The sequence below is a fragment of the Aethalodelphis obliquidens genome, unplaced genomic scaffold, assembly GCF_003676395.1.
Source record: "Aethalodelphis obliquidens isolate GAN/ISIS:26980383/991018 unplaced genomic scaffold, ASM367639v1 scaffold36, whole genome shotgun sequence".
Lineage (NCBI taxonomy): Eukaryota > Metazoa > Chordata > Mammalia > Artiodactyla > Delphinidae > Aethalodelphis > Aethalodelphis obliquidens.
This window is the reverse complement of record NW_020837980.1, coordinates 3614685-3633594: the sequence shown is the minus strand read 5'-3', so window position 1 is coordinate 3633594 and position 18910 is coordinate 3614685. Positions and strand designations below refer to the sequence as shown.

The following is an 18910-nucleotide window of genomic DNA, read 5'->3' as shown; positions in this document are numbered from 1 at the left end:
GAGCACGAACAATGACTCAGCGTTAAGTATCTCAAAACGCCCCTTGCTGTTTAAAACACATTAGGACTTAAATTTTCTGCAGATAAAGAACTGTGGTCATTTATTACCACCTGTAATAATAACAGGTGTGAATAACAGGTGTGAAATCCTGAAGGTGCAGTAAAGGCCATTTGAACATTCAGAAAGAAAAGCTGTCATGCAGAATGATTTATATATAAAGATAAACACTTTAGTAGAGCTTTAAATTCACATGATTTCGAAAGGGGAAAAGGATCACTTTTTTTTTGTTGTTGTTGTTTCCACGGCACGCAGGCCTCTCACTGTTGTGGCCTCTCCCCTTGCGGAGCACAGGCTCCGGACGCGCAGGCTCAGTGGCCATGGCTCACGGGCCCAGCCGCTCCGCGGCACGTGGGATCCTCCCGGACCAGGGCACGAACCCGTGTCCCCTGCATCGGCAGGCGGACTCTCAACCACTGCGCCACCAGGAAGCCCAGGATCACTTTTTTGCTTCATTATTTCATTGAGTTCCAATGACACTCACCGCCTCTGTGTGAACAGGATGCACAGCAAAAAGCAATGCTGTAACGAAAGCAAGTCCACGATTCTTGAAGACAGTTTTGTCACAGGTGTACATCAGCACAAGGGTCACTAGGCAGTGTAAAATGACATTTACTGCATGAAAGTAGAATGGGTTCATGCCAGTCAAAAAGATGTTTAGCCTGTAAAAACAAACAAAAACTGAATTAGCTACAAACAGAACATAAGCACAAACAAAGGAAATCCATCATTTTAAAAGATAAGTTATTCAATTATTTTTAAATGATTCCCAATATCAGGTGATTCTGTACATTTGAGTGTAATTTTTTTCCTATCTAAAAATTTTGCTATCTGCAGAAATCACTGCAAATGCAATACAATATTACTTCAGAAAACTGTGGCCTCACTGAGAAGGCAGGTAGACAGGCATGCCATCCCTTTTTCCCTCACTCCCTGGCTGATGCAAACACCCCCCAGTATCATGGCCACCTCTTCCTAAGCAGCTGAGTGTTAGAGGCAAGTCCACAGAGCTGTGGGTCAGAGCTATGGCCACCAGAGATTAGAAAGAGCAGGAAACTGCAGCTGTGGTCAAGGTTGAGACAAACCAGGTATGACTGTGTTCTCTCACCTACGGTGCCACCAGGAACCAAATTTTCAGATTACGCACAAGGAATCATCGTTAATTACCACTCCACAAGGGATCTTCAGGGCACCTATCCACAATTACCAGCTGTAGCAGAAATTATAAGGATGAGAAAGAACATAGCATTTCAGAATTTGTATTAAATGTTTTCTAACATAAATTCCTATAGATCTCAGAATCTGAATTCTAGGATTACAACAAAGAAACTAAAAAGAGAACCACAAAGAGAAGGGAAATTAATTGTTCAACATCTTAAAAAACACTTTCCTAAGACAGAAATGCACAACAGAGAGACTTCTGAAGGTAGCCTTTAATTTAAAAACAGGACAGAATGTCCCCAACTGAGTCTGTAGGGTTATAGAAAAGATACAATTGTATAGGGAAGGGTTCTTCTCTTGGGAGAGCATACACACCCTAAGTGGTACTGCCTATAGCTGTCTAGACTCCAGCCCAGTTTACCAAAACAGTAATACCACATCTTTATTCTCATGCTCTTGATCTGCTTCTCCTACACAAACACCTCCTGTTTGCCAAAAACAATGAAGGATCTAAAAGTCAACTTTAGCGATGGCATATGCATATTCTAAACACTTGACTTGATTCATACACAGCTTTAACCTACAGAATTTTAAACATCTCAGGCTTTATTTGGACATATGAATCTAAATGTCATAGTCACTTAATCAACTCAATTTTCATTCCCACTGAAGTAATCATGGTCCTAACTAAGCCTAGAAAAATGAATTGCTGTGAGGGATCCAACTCCAGGGCTCCAAAGCAAGACTCCAGACAGCTGTGTTGACAGACCCATGAGTCTGCGCACACCCCCAAGATCCTTAAGATAGGAGCCCAGTGTGAAATACCTCATTCAGAAGGAAAGAGGAAAGGGCAGTGAACTAGGGGACTGGCACGTCCAGCTAAAGAAGGGAGAACAGCATCCCTCCCATTCCAGTACAAGAGGACGCCCACAGGCCGATAGAGCTGCCGGAAATCAGAAAGCTCAGGATGGCGGAGCTCTGAGAAGGACAAGACTAAGTCCCTATCCTCGGGGAACGGGGGTGCAGTTCCCTGACAGCCCACCCCCCTGAGGTTGATTTTACACTGTTTCTCACTTCATCAGGCTGAGTTTTCCAGACCAGCTAAGCCATTCATTTAAAATTCATTCACACCCATCTCAATGAGAGAAAACAGGCAATCTCACATGTGGTAGGTGGGTGCCCAAACTGAAAGGTCTCTAGGTTGTCGACATGTATCAAAGGCTTTAAAAATTATACAACTTTTGGCCAAAAATTCCACTTCTAGGAATTTTCTGTAAGGAAATAACCAGAAAAGTATTCAAAAATATATATACATATATATGTGATATTGTGATATAGTAAGAAATATATATTTTGATCTTCATCCCAACTCCTGGTCAGAGGCCCTAAAACCTTTGTAATTTCCGAAGTGATACGCGTGCTAGGAACGTCTTTTGTTTTAATATTTGGTCTCTGCCCCCAAGTTCCTGGCACTGGGCTCGTAAATTCCTTGCAATTTCCTAAGTGATAAGAGCAATGGGAGCACCTTTTGTTCTAATCCTTGGTCTTTGGCCCTGGTTCCTGACACAGAGCTCCTAAATCCCTTGGATTCCCTGGGAGATAGGAGTGTCTTTTGTTCTAATGAGGTGACTTTTACTGGGCTCCTGGATGGCTTCAGGATGGGGGCTGGTCACGAGAAAGATCACGTGCGATTATAAGCTTGGAACTTTCAGCCCTACCCCCATCCTCAGGGAGGGCATAGGTGAGGGAGGCTGAGTTAATAATCGATCATGCCTACGTGATGAAGCTTCCATAAAATTCCCTGAACTATGGGGTTCAGAGAGCTTCCAGGTTGGTGAACACATCAACATGCCCAGAGAGTGATGCAGCCCAACTCCACAGGGACAGAAGCTTCTGCACTCAGGACCCTCCAGACCTTAGTCTGTGCATCCCTTCACCCGGCTGTTTATCTGTACACTTTATCATATCCTTCTTTATGTAATAAACTGGTAAACTAAGTGTTTCTCTGAGTTCTGTGAGCCATTACAGCAAATTATCAAAGCTGAGGAGGGGGTTCTGGGAACCCCCAACTTGTAGCCAGGTCAGACATAAATGGGGGTAACCTGGGGACCCAGTACTTGCGACTGGTGTCTGAAGTGGGGCAATCGTGTAGAACCAAGCCCTTCCCTGGGCGGATCTGATGCTAACTCCAGGTAGGGAGTGTCAGGACTGAATCGAATTCTAGGACACCCAGCAGGTGTCGGAGAATTGCTTGGTGTGGGAGCAAACTCCCACAAGAAGTCTTGTGAGTGTGAGTAGAGGAAGAGATGGAAATGGCCCTGTCAATCTAAAAGATGCACCTCACTGTGTTAATTACAAAAACGGCAATACAGAGAAGGAAAGACACCTAATAAACCAAAACCCTTATGGATTTGACTATTCCCACACATATTATACTTTAGATCATAACTCTGGATTACAAATAATAGCACTGTTTCTAAAAAGAAAACAAAAGACCTATTATTTTTCTAATTTATTTGTTATTCAACCATTTGGAAAGTAAAAAGCATCACTGAAGACGACCGACCGTACTATATTACCACACTTTTATGAGGTAATTAACATACATTCCTTTCCCCTTCCAAAATGATATAAAATAGTAGGCATGAGTCACCTTTGTGTCCATATGTATCATATCTGAAAATATGCAGATGTTATCCATATAGATTATATCTGGAAATTGGTTAGGACAGAGTGCCTGGTGTTTTAAGTGAATTCAAGTAGATGCCAAAATATGTTTTTTTAATTGCTGAATGGGGAACCACTGCAGTGATGAGGTAGCAGTGTGAAAGCCTCTCACATGGTACCTGACACTAGTAAATCTAAGCTTTGAGAAATCACCAAAAATCTAGAATTAGGAGAGTTTTCTAAATGTCTAAAAGACGGAGAAAGAACTCTCCAAATTATAGACAAGTGAGCTTAAGATGAAATGATGACAAAATTTTAGAACTTATTCTATTTGTGAGCCCTGGAAAAAGAATCTGATTCTGGGCACCAACAGGGGTTCACAAAAAGGGAGTTAACTGACTAATTCACATGTTAATAGGAGACGGGATGTGATAGATGCGTGACATCTTTATTTTAACAAAGACATTTATCAGACTCTCTCAGGATCTCCTTGCATACAAGACAGAATAAGACAGGTTTGAGCACACACAAAGAGCGGTGAATAGTAAATCAATGTCTCCTCGGATGGAGACCTCCAGGGTACGTCACAGGTTCTGATAATATCTCTGAGCTGTTCAATATTTTTACCAAAATCTTAAACGAATCTATAGTATATGCCAACCAAACCTGCAGAAGGCCTGTATCTGGGAAGGAGAGTTAGTTACTGTACTGGGAGACTGAGTTTCACAAAGAATTTAAATGCTTGAAGTTGTTACTTCATTCTAAGAGGATTCGACAGAATATGGGTAACAGCAAAGACCCACATTTGGACATAAAAGAGAACAAGATATTCGCAATCCAGATTAAAACTCTACACATGGTATGTCCAAGGGCTGTTAGTCTATCCTAAGCTCCGAGTTACTGTGTCCTGGTTACCGAAACAGACCAAACTACCAATAGACAGTCAGGGAACCGCCTAAGTCAATATTTTTCATTTCAATTCACTCCAACAGATATTTATTGAGCAACTGCTAGATGCCAGGTATAACGTGGAGCCCAGAGATACAAAGAGAAGACACAGCATTGGCTACTGAAGAGTTAACAGCATAGCAGGTGAAAGAGAGGAGAAACAGAGAAAGATGATTAAAAGTGAGAGAATTCTAGCAGTAGGAGAACCTACCAGGTACAGAGATAAGGAAGAGGGAGGCATTCTCTGTGCAAGTGGGAAAGGGAACGTGGGTGGTGTCCAGTGTGGGGCAGCAGCCCCTCAGGGCGCTACTTCAACCAGAGCACCTTCACAGGACAGCTCCAGGATGCTGGGGGAAGGGTCTCTAAGTGATGTCTCAGGGAGATAGGTTTGAGGAAATGGGGGACACTCAGCCTGGAGAAAGGTGGCAGACAGAAATGATACCAAGTTCTCCAGGGGAAAGGCTCTCTGACATATTCATGGCTACATCCCCAGTATCTAGCACAGTGCCTGGTGCATGCTCGTCACACAATAAAACAGGTGATTTCATATAAAAACTTCCAGCTTCTCTTCAAATATTAGAAGACCTGGCAACTCTGGGCCTCCGTGGCTGCATGGACATACCTGGGTGCCCATTTAGGTGGTTCAAGTACTCACAGTTTGCCACGGGGCCTGCTAACTAACTACTGAGAGGCAGACTTCAGCTCAGAGAAAGATGTAAGATCTAAAACTAGAATCGGTGTTTGGGATAACCAGAAATGTCCACACAGAGATGCGATAACAGCCTACCTTAAACACCACCTAAAGAGGACAGTCTCTCAGGTTCCACGTCACCCTGAACGTACTTCCATCAAAGAATTTAATCAGTTTTTTAAAACTCTTTTACTACACTCCTCAAATGTTATGAGCATTTTCATACATTTTTAGAAATTAATTTTTTGTCACTGTATCCATCTCACTTAGCACACAGTAGATTCTAAGTGAAGGTTTACTGGACGAACAAATAAACTTACATGAAGTTGGAAGTTGGAAAAGATCATCTTTCTCTTTCTATTCAAAGAATCTCTAACTTTATTTGATTTAGCCTTCCTTTCTCATATAAAGGTAGGCCAAGCAATAGGAAGTAAAACAACGTTTTCTTCTAAAATAATCTTAATAGTCATGCCTACTGGCTGAAAGCCTTCCAGATTTTGGCAAACAGAACGTAAAGAGCCCCGTCTCTGTCTGAAATCCTCGGCCTCTTCGTAAAAGTGCCCAGAAAGGGGGTGGGCCATACTGAGCTCACAGCAACTGGAAGGCACCTGTTCCCAGGAAAGGTCACAGGGTCACACAGTTTGGCATCAAGCAGCCACAGGAGGAGGGGTAGGAGAGGAGAAGAAAGTCATTGGTTGTCCCTCATCCAGCAATGCACACCTCACAGCCTAGAGCTCTAGGTAAAGCCCATTACTGTCTTTTAGTTTTCTTCTTTGAAAAATACCTCTGGTTTAGGAAAAAAATAAAAACAGCCTGTATCTCTGCAAGAGACTTCTACTAGGGAATATACTAGGGTCCCTCCTCAAGGGGACCCCAACTCTATTTCAGTCAAACAGCCGTACGTCAATGAACTGGCAGGGGTCTGGAAACTGCGTGAGAGGTCGTGATGTTCCATCGCCGTGACTCGTGTCTAGTTCTGGGCCCTGAACCTGCAATTTTCCTGGTATATAGATCAAGTAACATTTAAGAGGGCCGCCTGACTACTTCATGCCACCACCAATGATCCCTGTGGGTCAAAACATTCTGATTATCACCGCATCCTCATGCCTGTCATAGCAAATGCTCTCACCTAGTCTTTGGCAGCTAAGCTCTGTCACTTGGCCTCTGGAACTCCAGGTTCCCATCACCCCCAGTGGAGTCGGAAAACCCACCTCAATGGCAGCATCTCCCACATCACACTCGGCCTACAGAAAAGAGCCGACACAGAGCTTCCCAACCTTGCAGGCACTCCCTCACTAATGTATTTCTCAATGTCTCAATGAAGGGAGAAGCACCTGGCCCTCTCAGGGAATGCAGTAGAGGGTGGGGGTGAGGTGTGTGCAGACGAGGTGATAAATGCACCCCGACATTCCTATCTCAGTGAGCTTCTGGAGTCCTTTCTCTGCCATGCAGGGAGATTTGGGCATCTCAACCTCATTAAACATAGACTTCCACTGAGTCCCAGTGCTTCCCTGGATTCTCAATCACCAGTGTGCTAGTTGCAACTGCTGATTCCCTAATCCCATCCCAAGATATTTTAAGCCAGCAGATCTGAGATGGAGCCCAGAGGTCTGCCCTAAGCAACCCAGTGATTCAAGACAGGTGATACTCAGAACAACAATACCCAGGTCTCAAAGCTTAAGGTAAGGCTGCATATGGTTGCCATGCTTGCCAGAAAATATCCAGTTTTCTCAGCAGCAACACAACATACATTCTTTTCCAGTAAGACTATAAACCTGGGAAAAGAAAAAATTAAATGTACCCCTCATCTTCTGTTTTTGGTGTCTCAAATGATGGGTTCTCCAACACCTTCCGGGTGACTTTCCACAGCCCGGTTCTAGTTCTCCCATCTTCCTATATCCCCGTTCATTTTTCTTCTTCTTACCTCCTGCCTTCATTACAGCTCTCATACTTCTAAATGCTTTCCATAGTCTTAGATCATTCAGCCAATAAACAACGACATCTGGTTCTTCTCGTTTTTCCTCTAAGGAGAATCCCTTAGGCCCTTAATCATTTTAGTTGCTCTTCTTTTGCATTCCCTCCAGGACCAGGAATAAATCAGCAACTCGTCATCACTTCATGTATATAAAGAACCAAAGGATGCGTTCCAAGGCACCAATGTAAACAAAAGTGCAGCAGGGAGATGGTGCCCTGAGGCCAAAGCAAAACTCATCCTCACCTGGCTGAGGAAGCTGTAGGGAGGGGTCAGGCAAAAGGGAGCCGGTCAGGAGGAGGCCGTTACAGTCTCTGTTGTCACATAGTACTCAGAGTAGCGACTGCATCAAAGAAAGGGTGAGGAAACTGAGGGCAGGAAGATCAGTGACCACAGAAGGAAGCAAGTCCCAGAAGAAAAATCTTCCAGAAGTGAGGCAGTAAATAACAAAAATGAACAGATCAACACCAAATATAATATAGTTAGTTATACCTATAACTGAGCTGTCAATTTTTAGCAAATGTTTTTTTCTTTCAAAGGTATATATGTTTGGGGCTTCCCTGGTGGCGCAGTGGTTGAGAGTCCGCCTGCCGATGCAGGGGACACGGGTTCATGCCCCGGTCCGGGAAGATCCCACATGCCGCAGAGCGGCTGGGCCCGTGAGCCATGGCTGCTGAGCCTGCGCGTCCGGAGCCTGTGCTCCGCAACGGGAGAGGCCACGATAGTGAGAGAGGCCACGACAGTGAGAGAGGCCACGATAGTGAGAGAGGCCACGATAGTGAGATGTGTGAGAGCATACCACACACACACACAAAAAATACCCTCATGATACAGAAATATATTCCTCTCATTTTCTATCCCTCCTACACCACCAGACAGACTGTAGCCTAAAGGCTATCTTACATCTAAAGCATATCCTAACAGGCAAGGATGCTAACCTCCTCGTCTTGGGGTTTCTAAGATAAACTTAGTTTGGCATGAAATTTTCAGAGGACTTCTTTTATTCATTTTTCTCTATAAAATCTTTATTGCCTCCAATCACATTTTTCCTTAACTACATCCATCACTGAACATCCTAGACAATCTAGTCAAACATCCTAAACAGTCTTCACTTGTCTCCTATCACAGACTTAGAAAACAGAATTATGTCTTGTAGCAATAGACTATCTCAAAATGAATTCCCATAGAGGTCAAATCAAACCATTTCTTTCAGGTTTTGGGCACAGCGGTTAGAGTTGATTTTCATGGTTGGCATATCATTTGTGACTAGAAGATGCAAACTGATGCAAAAAAACTCTCAAGATCTAAACATTAAAATGTTGCAAATCCTTACAGCTGCACATATTAAGATATTCTATTTTTTAACTCTGACATTTTAAACCAGCCACTTTCACTCATCTGGTTTATATTACCATCAGAGCCTTCAATAAAATAAAACTTTATAGCGAACTAGTAGAATACTATGATTCAACAGCCTAAACCTGGAAAGAGAATTGAGGTCATTTAATTTGCCTTCGCTTCCCCATCATTAACATGGAAAAACCGCTGGTCCTTTCTTGTTGAAGGAAGCTTCTCCTTGCTTCTTGATATGGAATGGCACCGCTAACAATCCAGCAGGAGCTTCTCCTCAAGAGAAAGGGGGGTAGAAAGGAAATAAAATTTTAAAAGCTAAGCACCTTTTATATCAATCAGGACCATTTTTCAAGGTGGGCGTTATGGGCATTACGAGGTTTGGTTCTGTGTCAATTCAGTGTCTACAAAGTGACTTAATGTGCTTCACCTGATTCCACAGTGAAAAACATGTCATGGCCAGTGAAGGATAAAGAAGAAAAATAAAAAAGGTTACTGCTGCAGATTAAGTTTTCACAGATGTTTTGATTCTGCTCTACAACAGTCCAAAAATATTCCTGTGTGTCCTTGGAAATGAGATTATGAAAAGACTGAACAGAAGATTTGACTTGAGACAGAAATTCATTAGAATTCTAAATTCACTTCAAGCAACACAAAGAAATTATTATTTGTATCAGTTAAAGTTTGACCAGAGAAGCAGATCAGGAATGATACAGCAGCAGGAATTTGCTGCAGAGTTTTGACCTTCCACAATCATGGGAACTCCTTACATAGCCTATGCAAGGCTGCTGCTCCTGTGTCTATAACAAGTGGAACGCCAGCAGGGCAGGCATTCGAGAAGGAAGGATGGACTTGAAGTAGGGGAAAGGAAGGAGGGACTGGAACCCACAAAGATTAACTAGAATACACTTCTGTTTCTTGCAGCCTCCTAGGCTCCAACTTTAACTATGGGAGTGGCTTGCAAACAGGCCAGCAGTCTCCACAGTGCTGCACACATACCTGCACTATGATTCCAAGTAGCTAAAGGAGATCTGGAGAATTCCGGAGGAGCTGCAGAATTAGCTGCTGTTGCACACCAGAGCAGGTTACTCAGCAAGCCTGGGGCAACCAGCATGAGCTGCGACACACCAAACCTACACACACCTTCTGAGTGGGTACATGGCTGAAACAGAACAGGACCCTATGTGGCCTTCCCAGGACAGACCCCACCTCACCCCGACCCCATGTCCTCCGCACGCCTTTTGTCTGTAGAAAATCTTTAGTCAAAGAAAAAATTTAATCAGAGAAGTGAGAAAATGCAGAAGCAAAGGAAAGCAGTCAAACAAGACTAAATAGTTTAGTCATTAAGCAAAGTCAAGGACTTTTAGTTCCTCCTCAAGGGCTATAGATAATATCCTGAGCCATATCTTTTGAGCTGTTTTGTAAATATTGAAACCCCCATCAGGTGGAAGAAGTTAACTACATGATGACCAGACTGTAGCCATCACATAAACTGCCACAATTCCAAGAACTGGCCTCAAAGAAATGGGCACAAACCAACCCTGGGACTGACCCTGTGTTTAAAACAATCAAGATGATGCTGATCAGACCACCACCGCATGACCAAGTTCAAGATGACTGTCAGAGCTGATTGTGCTGTTCCTGTACACGGCCCCCTCCCTCCGCCTATACATCCCTGAAACACCCCTTTAAAAGCTCCTGTCCGCTGATTGTCAGTGGGGAGTTGGACTTTGGACATGGGTCCACCTTCTCCCCCAGTTGTCGCCTCCGAAATAAGCAAACTTTCTTTTCCACCAACCTTTCCTCTCAAGTACTGGCTTTCCAGCGGTGAGCAGTGGGACTGCACTTTTGGGAACATGGCCACTTTGAGACAGGCTGGAACCTGAGACCCTTTGCTGTAGGGCTGCAATGCTTGCACCTGGAGAAACCTCTCCTTGAGCAACAAAATACAAAGAAACTATATGGGACTAAAAATAACTGCTTGCATGCCCAGCTGGGGCAAATTCTGGATAAAACATTCAAAGAGACCAAAAACCCAACTGCCACTTTTGAAGGGCCCTGAGCACAAGCAGGACGCTGTGCACGCCCCCTGCACCGGACACCACCTAATGGGTGGGCAAACCACCTAAGTCACCCCTCTGGCCTGACCCCTGGACACACTCCTACCCTCACCCCATGTAAGGAACAAGCTGGCCCCCCTCTGGAAGCGAGAACAGGCAAGGGAACCTGTTGCTTGTTCTCACTGCCCCCTGCTGCAGCAGGGGCCCCGGTAAAGCCTTGCCTGAATTTGTCTGGCCTCAGTTCAATTTCTATTGATTAAGGAGGCCAAGAATCCTCGTCGGTAACCACTTCACCTTCACTTTCCAAACCTTGAAGAAATTTCTCCTGTCCAGCCCTTGCCCTGTACAACACAGGAAAGGAATTTCTAAGTCGCAGTTCCAGTTAGCTAAATTGATATGATACAAATCACTGCACCTTCATAAGCTGCCTTCATTTTCCATTGTGCCCTGCCCTCCAAACTGGTAAAAGGAGACATTCTAATAATCCATTTCCTCACTTCAACTGCTGCCCATTTCTTATGTGAGAAAAACTGTGAATAGTCTCTTTCTACACAAGTAAGTACCTTTATAATAACAAGCATTACAGGGACTTCCCCGGTGGTCCAGCGGCTAAGATTCCACCTCAGGGGGCAAAGGTTTGATCCCTGGTCAGGGAACTAAGATCCCCAGTACGGATCTTTGGTGCAGCCAAAAAATTAAAAAGAAGAAAAAAAAAAGCATTACACATCTTTATAAATAAATAAATAATTTTTTTATTGTTTATTCTTAAGGGAATTTCCAGCCGTTAGTATGTGTGACATTCATTCACTAAATCAAAGATAATACTTTTAATAAAAAAAATCAGTTTGAGTTTTGCACAGGGAAAAACCCTGTTAAGAAGCTCAAAAGACTACCTATAGAGTAGAAGGAAATATTTACCAACCACATATCTGACAAAGGATTTATATCTAATATGTATAAAGAAACCGCAAAACTCGACATTTAGAAAAAGATCCATTTAGAGAATCAACAAAAAATATGAAGAGATAGTTTAACAAAGAGGACATACAGAAGGCAAATAGACACATGAAAAAAAATTTAACACCATCAGCCATTAGGGAAATGCTAATTAAAGCCACAACTTCACACCTACCAGAATGGCTACAATAAAAAACAGTGACAATACCAAATCTGGTGAGGAAGCAGAGAAACATACACTGCTGATAGGATGGATGGAAAACAGTTTATCAGTTTCTTAAAAAACTAAACATGCAACTACCATATGACCCAGCAATTGTACTCCTGAACATGTATCCCAGAGAAACAACTACTTATGTTCACATAAAAACCTGTAAATGAATGTTTGTAGTGGCACTATTTGTAATAGCTAAAACCTGGAAACAACCCAGAAGTCCTTTAACAGATGAATAACTAAACACACTGTGATACATGCATTCAATGGAATATTACTGAGCAATAAAATGGAATGAAATACTGATACATGCAACAATCTGAATAAACTCCAGAGAATTATTCCGAGTGCAAAAAAGTCGCAAAGTTTACACTCTGTATGGTTCTAAATGGAACATTCTTGAAATGACAAAATTACATAGAGATGGAGTACATATTAGTAGCTGTTATCAATTAGGTGTCTATAGCTATGATAGGAAAACATGAAGGCTCTTTGTGATAGAACTATTCTATATCTTGACTGAGATGGTAGGCTCACATGATAAAACTGCATAGACTAAATATACATTCAACAAGAAGAATAAGAATATATGTAAAACTGATGAAACCTGAATAAAAACTGTGGATTGTATCTATGTCAACCCCCTGGTTGTGACTGTGTACTATAGTTATGCAAGATGTTACCACCAGGGAAAATGGATAAAGGATATGACGGATTTCTATATTATTACTTACAGTTGCATGGGAATGTACAATTATCTCAAAATTCAACGTGTTTTTTAAAAAATGGGTTTGCAAAGCCAGATAAAGACACTACAAGAAAAGAAAAGTATAGGCCAATTTCCCTGATGAACACAGATGCAAAAATCCACAACAAAATACTAGCAAACCAAATTCAACGACACATTAAAAAAAATCATACACCATGATGGCTTTTATCACTGGGGTGCCAAGATGGCTCAACATACGCAAGTCAGTTAATGTGATACACTACATTAACAAAGTGAACAATAAAGATCACATGATCATCGTAAATAGATGCAGAAAAAAACATCTGATGAAATTCAACACACTTTAATGGTAAAAAACTCTCAACAAACTAGGTTTATAGGAAATTTACCTCAACATAATAAAGAACATTTATGAATAGGCCACAGCTAACATCATATTCAACAGTGAAAAACTGAAAATTTTCCTCCTAAGATCAGGAACAAGGCATGAATGCCCACGCTTGTCATTTCTATTCAGCATAGAACTGGAAGTCCTAGGTAGAGCAATTAGGCAAGGAAAATAAATAAAAGATATCTAAATCAGAAAGGAGGAAGTAGAATTATCACTGTTTACAGATGACATGATCTTATATGCAGAAACCCTAAAGATGCCACCAAAAATCTATCAGAACTAATACACAAATTCAGTAAAGTTGCAGGATACAAAAATCAGCATACAAACATCAGCCATATTTCTATACACTAAGAATGAACTATCCAAAATTAAGAAAACAATCTCATTTACTATAGCATCAAAAAGAATCAAATACTTAGGAATAAACTTAACCAAAGAGATGAAAAACGTATACACTTACAACTACAAATCACTGATGAGAGAAATTAAAGACACAAATAAATGGAAAGACATCCGATGTTCATGAATGGGAAGACTTGATATTGTTAAAATGTCCATATCACCCAAAGCCATCTACAGATTCAATGTAATCCCTATCAAAATCCCAAGGCATTTTTTACAGAAAAAGAAAAAAATCATAAATTTCATACTGACCACAAAAGAACCTGAATAGATCAAGAAGAACAAAGCTAAAGGTACCACACTTCCTGACTGCAAAATATATTCCAATGTTACAGTAATTAAAACAGTACAGTACTGGCATAAAAACAGACATATAGACCAATGGAAAAGAATAGAGAAATTAACCCACATATATGTGTCAAATGATCTTTAACAAGGGTTCCAAGAATACACAACGGGGAAAGTACAGTCTCTTCAATAAATGGTATTGGGAAAACTGGTTATCCACATGCAAAAGAATGAAACTAGACCCTTATCTTACAACATACACAAAAATCAACCCAAAAATGTATCAAAAATTTATATGTAAGACCTGAAACTATAAAACTCCTAGAAGAAAAACACAGGGGAAAAACTTCATGATGTTAGGTTTGGCAGTGGTTTCTTAGATGTGATAACAAAAGTACAAACAATAAAAGCAAAATTAGACAAGTGGGACTACATCAAACCATAAAGCCTTTGCACAGCAAAGGAAACAAATCAACAGAGTGAAAAGGCAACCTACAGAAGAGGAGAAAATATGTGCAAACCAAATATCTGATATGTTGTTAATATCTAAAATACATAAGGAATTCCTACAACTTAAAGCAGAAGAAAGTAAATAACCTGATTTTAGAATGGGCAAAGAACTTGAATAGACATTTTTCCAAAGAAGACATACAAATGGCCAATAGGTACTTGGAAAGATGCTTACATCACTAATCATCAAAATCTAATCATGCAAATCATGCACTAATCATGCAAATCAAAACCACAATGAGTTATCACCTCACTCCTGTTAGGTTGGCTTTTATGAAAAAAAAGAGGTAAGCATTGGCAAGGATGTGAAGAATTTGGAACCCTTGTACACTATTGGCTAGAAAGTAAAATGGTGCAGCCACCATGGAAAACAGGATAGAGTTTTCTCAAAAAATTAAAAATACAATTACCATATGATTCAGCAATCCTACTTCTGGGTATATATCCAAAAGAATTGAAATCGGGATCTTGAAGAGATATATGCACTCCCGTGTTCACTGCATTATTCACAATAACCAAGATATAAAAACAACCTAAGTGTCTATCGTTAGATGAATGGATAAAGAAAAGTGATATATATACACGATGTAATATTATTCAGCCTTAAAAAGGAGGAAATCCTGCAATGTGCAACAACATGGAAGAACTTGGAGAGCATTACGCTACGTGAAATAAGCCAGTCGCAGAAGTCCACTTATGTGAGGTACCTAAAGTAGTCAAACTCATAGAAATAGATAGTAAAATGGTGGTTGCCAAGGGCAGGATGAGAGGAGAGGGGCACCAAGAGTTACTGTTCAACAGGTATATAGTTTCAATTATACTAGAGGAATAAGTGCTACAGAGCGGCTGTACAACATTATAGCTGACAATACTGTATTGTGCACTTAAAAATTTAAGATGGCAGATCTCGTTAGGTGTTCTTACAACAAAATTAATCATTAATTAATTGAATGGTTTTCAATTCTCAAAATTTCTGCTCAAACAAGCTTAAGATACAGTTAAGATAGTTTGAATATATTTCAAAGGCCACTTTGTGTTTTCACCGATTACCTAAAATAAAAATCATTAAAGTCATGATCTATGTAAAGTTCCTAGGCCAATGCTTGGTTCACACTGAATAGTTAATAAATGTGATTTTCTGTCCTTCCTTACAACAATCTTCAGAGTTGTGTGGGCCTAACATCGTTAACGGCGTCCCTTATACATGCCCATCCTCACGCTATTGCGCTGGAAGATGCAGTTTCACCTCAGGTGACTGTGATGAGAAAGCCTCCACATCTTATTCGAATCAATGCCTGTGAGTACAGAAAGGTTAGTTAAATTTCTCTTTCTGAAGAGGCACTATTACTTTCCAGTTAGTGCACCCTAGACTTGTAACTCAATCTCAAAAAAAAAAGGCATATCTTACACAGCCAGTAAGACACACTCTGCAAAGAGCAATGCATCTTAGCAACCAGGCTGCTTTTTATAACCAGTGAGCATCATAAATGAAGAGGTGCCCCCTGCCCCCTCAATTCTCCTTCTCCTTTGCCCCTGTTCTGCACAACCGCCTGCTTTCCTCTTCATCAACGGCCTTGCCTCACTGTCTACTCCTTTCCTCCCCTTCTCTCTCTTCTGTCCCTGCCACCTCCTGCACGAATTAAAAAAAAATTTTTTTTTTAGAAAGTCAAGAAGTGAAGACACTCTTCCCCACCCTCCACCAAGTGGGCACAGGCATTTGACCCTGATCTTTGTACATGGAAAAAGCTCAGAGGAGGGACCTAGATGGTCTCCGTGGCTGTTATAAGCCCAGCACACCTCATGCTGTGAGCTACCACACCTTAAACTAATCAACAAACCTCTGTAATAAATGAAAAAGCAGGTCAATTTAGAAGTTATACACATATCGTGCCATCTAAGAATGTGCCATTTTAAGAAACATTTAGGGAGAAAACGGACTGAGCAACTTAGTAGCTGAGATTATCTTTCAGCTGAAAAACAAAACCGCTTTCCAAAAGGATAAATGTTTATAAAATACTCTCTTCAGAGTCAAATGTGCTATTTCCTCACCCGCCTTAAAACATTCAACTTTCAGTTGAAGAATTAAGTACAATCGCTCTGGTTTCCTTTTCTAAGTTATCAGCCACCTGTCAAGAGACCTCGGCCTCCCGGCCTGGGCAGGCTTTTCAAGCTGTTTACCCTGTCTCGAATGACCAGTACCACAAAGACGGGTTCATATTACACCCGTTGGAAAATGCTTAAAACGCTGATGTTACTGAACCAATATTATTTCAACAGTTCTGTCCAGCACATTTTAAGCTTAAATGCTGAGCCAAATTATAAGGAGTTGAGTCAAGCTCATGACGCGCGAGCCAGCACTCCCCTGGCATCAGCCTTTCTCCCCTTCCACCTGAAGCTAGCCGTCTTTTAAATTCAAGAAAATACTCCAGCCCGCAAAACCCTGGCGTTCTCCCGATTCCCTTTGCACCTTATTCACACTTGAAATGCTGAATCATGACTCCGAGATTGTAAAAGAAACACTACTTCAACTGGGACGCCAGGACCCCCAGAGGATCCCACGCTTTCCTGCCTTCCTTTGCACCTTTTAAAGTCTAAATCTGGAGCCCTTCCCGAAGATCGGCGAGGCTCCAGGAGCAGCCAAGTCTGCAGGTCGGGAGAGCGCCTCTGCCCGCTGTGCTGCTCCTCCCCAAACCCACGCCAGCCCTGGCAGCTCACGACTCCCAAGGAGCTGACACACTCCCCGTCCGCACAGCTCACCAGCAGCCGCTGAGAAACCCCCAACTTCGAAGCTTCACCACCACAGCCACCCGCCCGGAGCTCGTTGGGCCCGCGCTGGTCTCATTTGGCCACCGTACCACGGGGGTGAGCTGTGCGGAGGCGGGTGGGCTCCACCAGACCCCTCCCAGCCCTGGCCCCAGAGACCAGCCCGCCCAGAGTGCAGACTCTCGAGAAACTCAATTCCAAGTCCCGGCCCGCGCCTCCTGAACCGCCCCGGGAGCCCCAAGCATCCGGGCGGAGGACCACTGAGCAGAGGGGCGTGGGCAGCCTGGAGAGGAGGGAGGCGTGGAGGGGAAGGGGCGGCGAGAAAAGAAACGGCCCCCAAGCCAGTCCCGCAACTTCTCCCAGCCCGGGTTGGGGCTGAGGAGAAACGGCGGCGGCCGCGAGCAAGGGGTGAGGGACTCACTTGAAGGTGAGGACGCAGAGCGGCCGGTAGGACTTGTGGCTGGTGTTCTCGGCCATGCCCTTGCCCCAGAAGTCGTTGGAGAAGATGCCCCAGCGCAGCGGGGCGCCGGGCCGCACGTCGGGGTTGTTGACGATCGCCCACACGTCGTCGTGCACGAACTCGCCCTGCAGGGAGCGGCCGTAGCACAGGCAGCTCGCCCCGACCAGCAGCGCCGCGGCCCCAGGCGCCGAAAGTCCGCAGCCCCGCCGCCTGGAGGGCGCGCGGTCCCCGCCGCCGCCTCGGGCAGAGCTTGTCACTACCATCGCGCCGCCGCCGCTGCCCTGGCCTCTCCCGGGCGTCTGGCATCGTCCCCAGCCGGGGACCGGGCGGCGCGCGGCGGCTGCCCGGAGGTGGGCTCGGGCATAGTCGGCGGCAGCTGGACCTGCCGCTAGCGCCCCACGCTCCGCCGCCGCCTGCGCCGCCGAGTTGGCCCAGCTGCAAATAAACAGCAGTCCCCCCGCCTCCCCTGGCCATCGCCACCTCCTCCGCCCCACTGCGCATGCCCCGCTCTCAATCGCCTCCACCCCCCAATCCCGGGACCGGCGCCGCTTTCGCCCCCATGTCCCGCACCCTCCCCCCGCGCCCCGGCTGGTTGCGCGCTCAGCCCGCGGGCGCAGCGGCGCCGGGCGGCGAGAGTCAGCGCTCAGGTGGAGCGGGGTCGCCGCGCGGGGCTACCCGGAGCGGCGGGGAAGGGGCATCCGAGATGCTCTCCGCCTCCCAACATGTACCCCAGCAGGGTCCGGGGAGGGCCTCCTGGTGGGCACCTCCAGGCCCCGGGCCAGGACGGGCTTAGCAAGTGCTCAGCCTGAACCCCCCCCCCGCCCTCAGGGAGGGAGCAGTGGCTGCCGCCGCCCGGGACGTCCCCGGCTTTTCAGCACCCCGGACAACAGCAGGGGCGGCCCGCGGGCCACGCTCTCCCGCCCCGCTTCGCGCTCGCGTCCCGTCGTCCCCTCCACGGTCTCCTTCCCGGGCTTTCGGTCCCCACCGCCCCGCGACCAGAGGTTGCAGCCTCCGGGGGTGGAAACCGCAGGGAAATGGAGCTTCTGAAGCATCTTTCTGAAAACCGAGCGAGGGTCTCCCTGGCGGGGGCGTCTCCTGCCCGCCCTGCCCAGGTTTGTTCCGAGGAGCCATCGGCTGTTTTCCTTTACCGCCCATTGCTCTGCTCACCCTTATAAAGTCTCAGGTTCGATTTTTGGTTTGGGTTTGGGCTCCGAATTGGCTTCTGAAACATTCCTCCTCGTTTTGTTTTTTACTACGGTTCTTAAAACAATCTGGGAGATGCCAAG

The 18910-nt window shown here is 44.3% G+C and overlaps 1 protein-coding gene across 1 annotated transcript in view; it reads right to left on the bottom strand.

Moving 5' to 3' along the window:
• TMTC1 (transmembrane O-mannosyltransferase targeting cadherins 1) overlaps nt 1-18012 on the bottom strand; it is a 259841-nt gene extending 241829 nt beyond the window's left edge. Inside the window, exons 1-2 of the mRNA XM_027129326.1 lie at nt 17586-18012; nt 542-719 (exon numbers count right to left, since the gene is read on the bottom strand). Of these exons, the coding sequence (XP_026985127.1) occupies nt 542-719; nt 17586-17887 (480 nt within the window). The 5' untranslated portion in view covers nt 17888-18012. The remainder of the gene's footprint in view (nt 1-541; nt 720-17585) is intronic.
• Nucleotides 18013-18910: the final 898 nt, after the last annotated feature.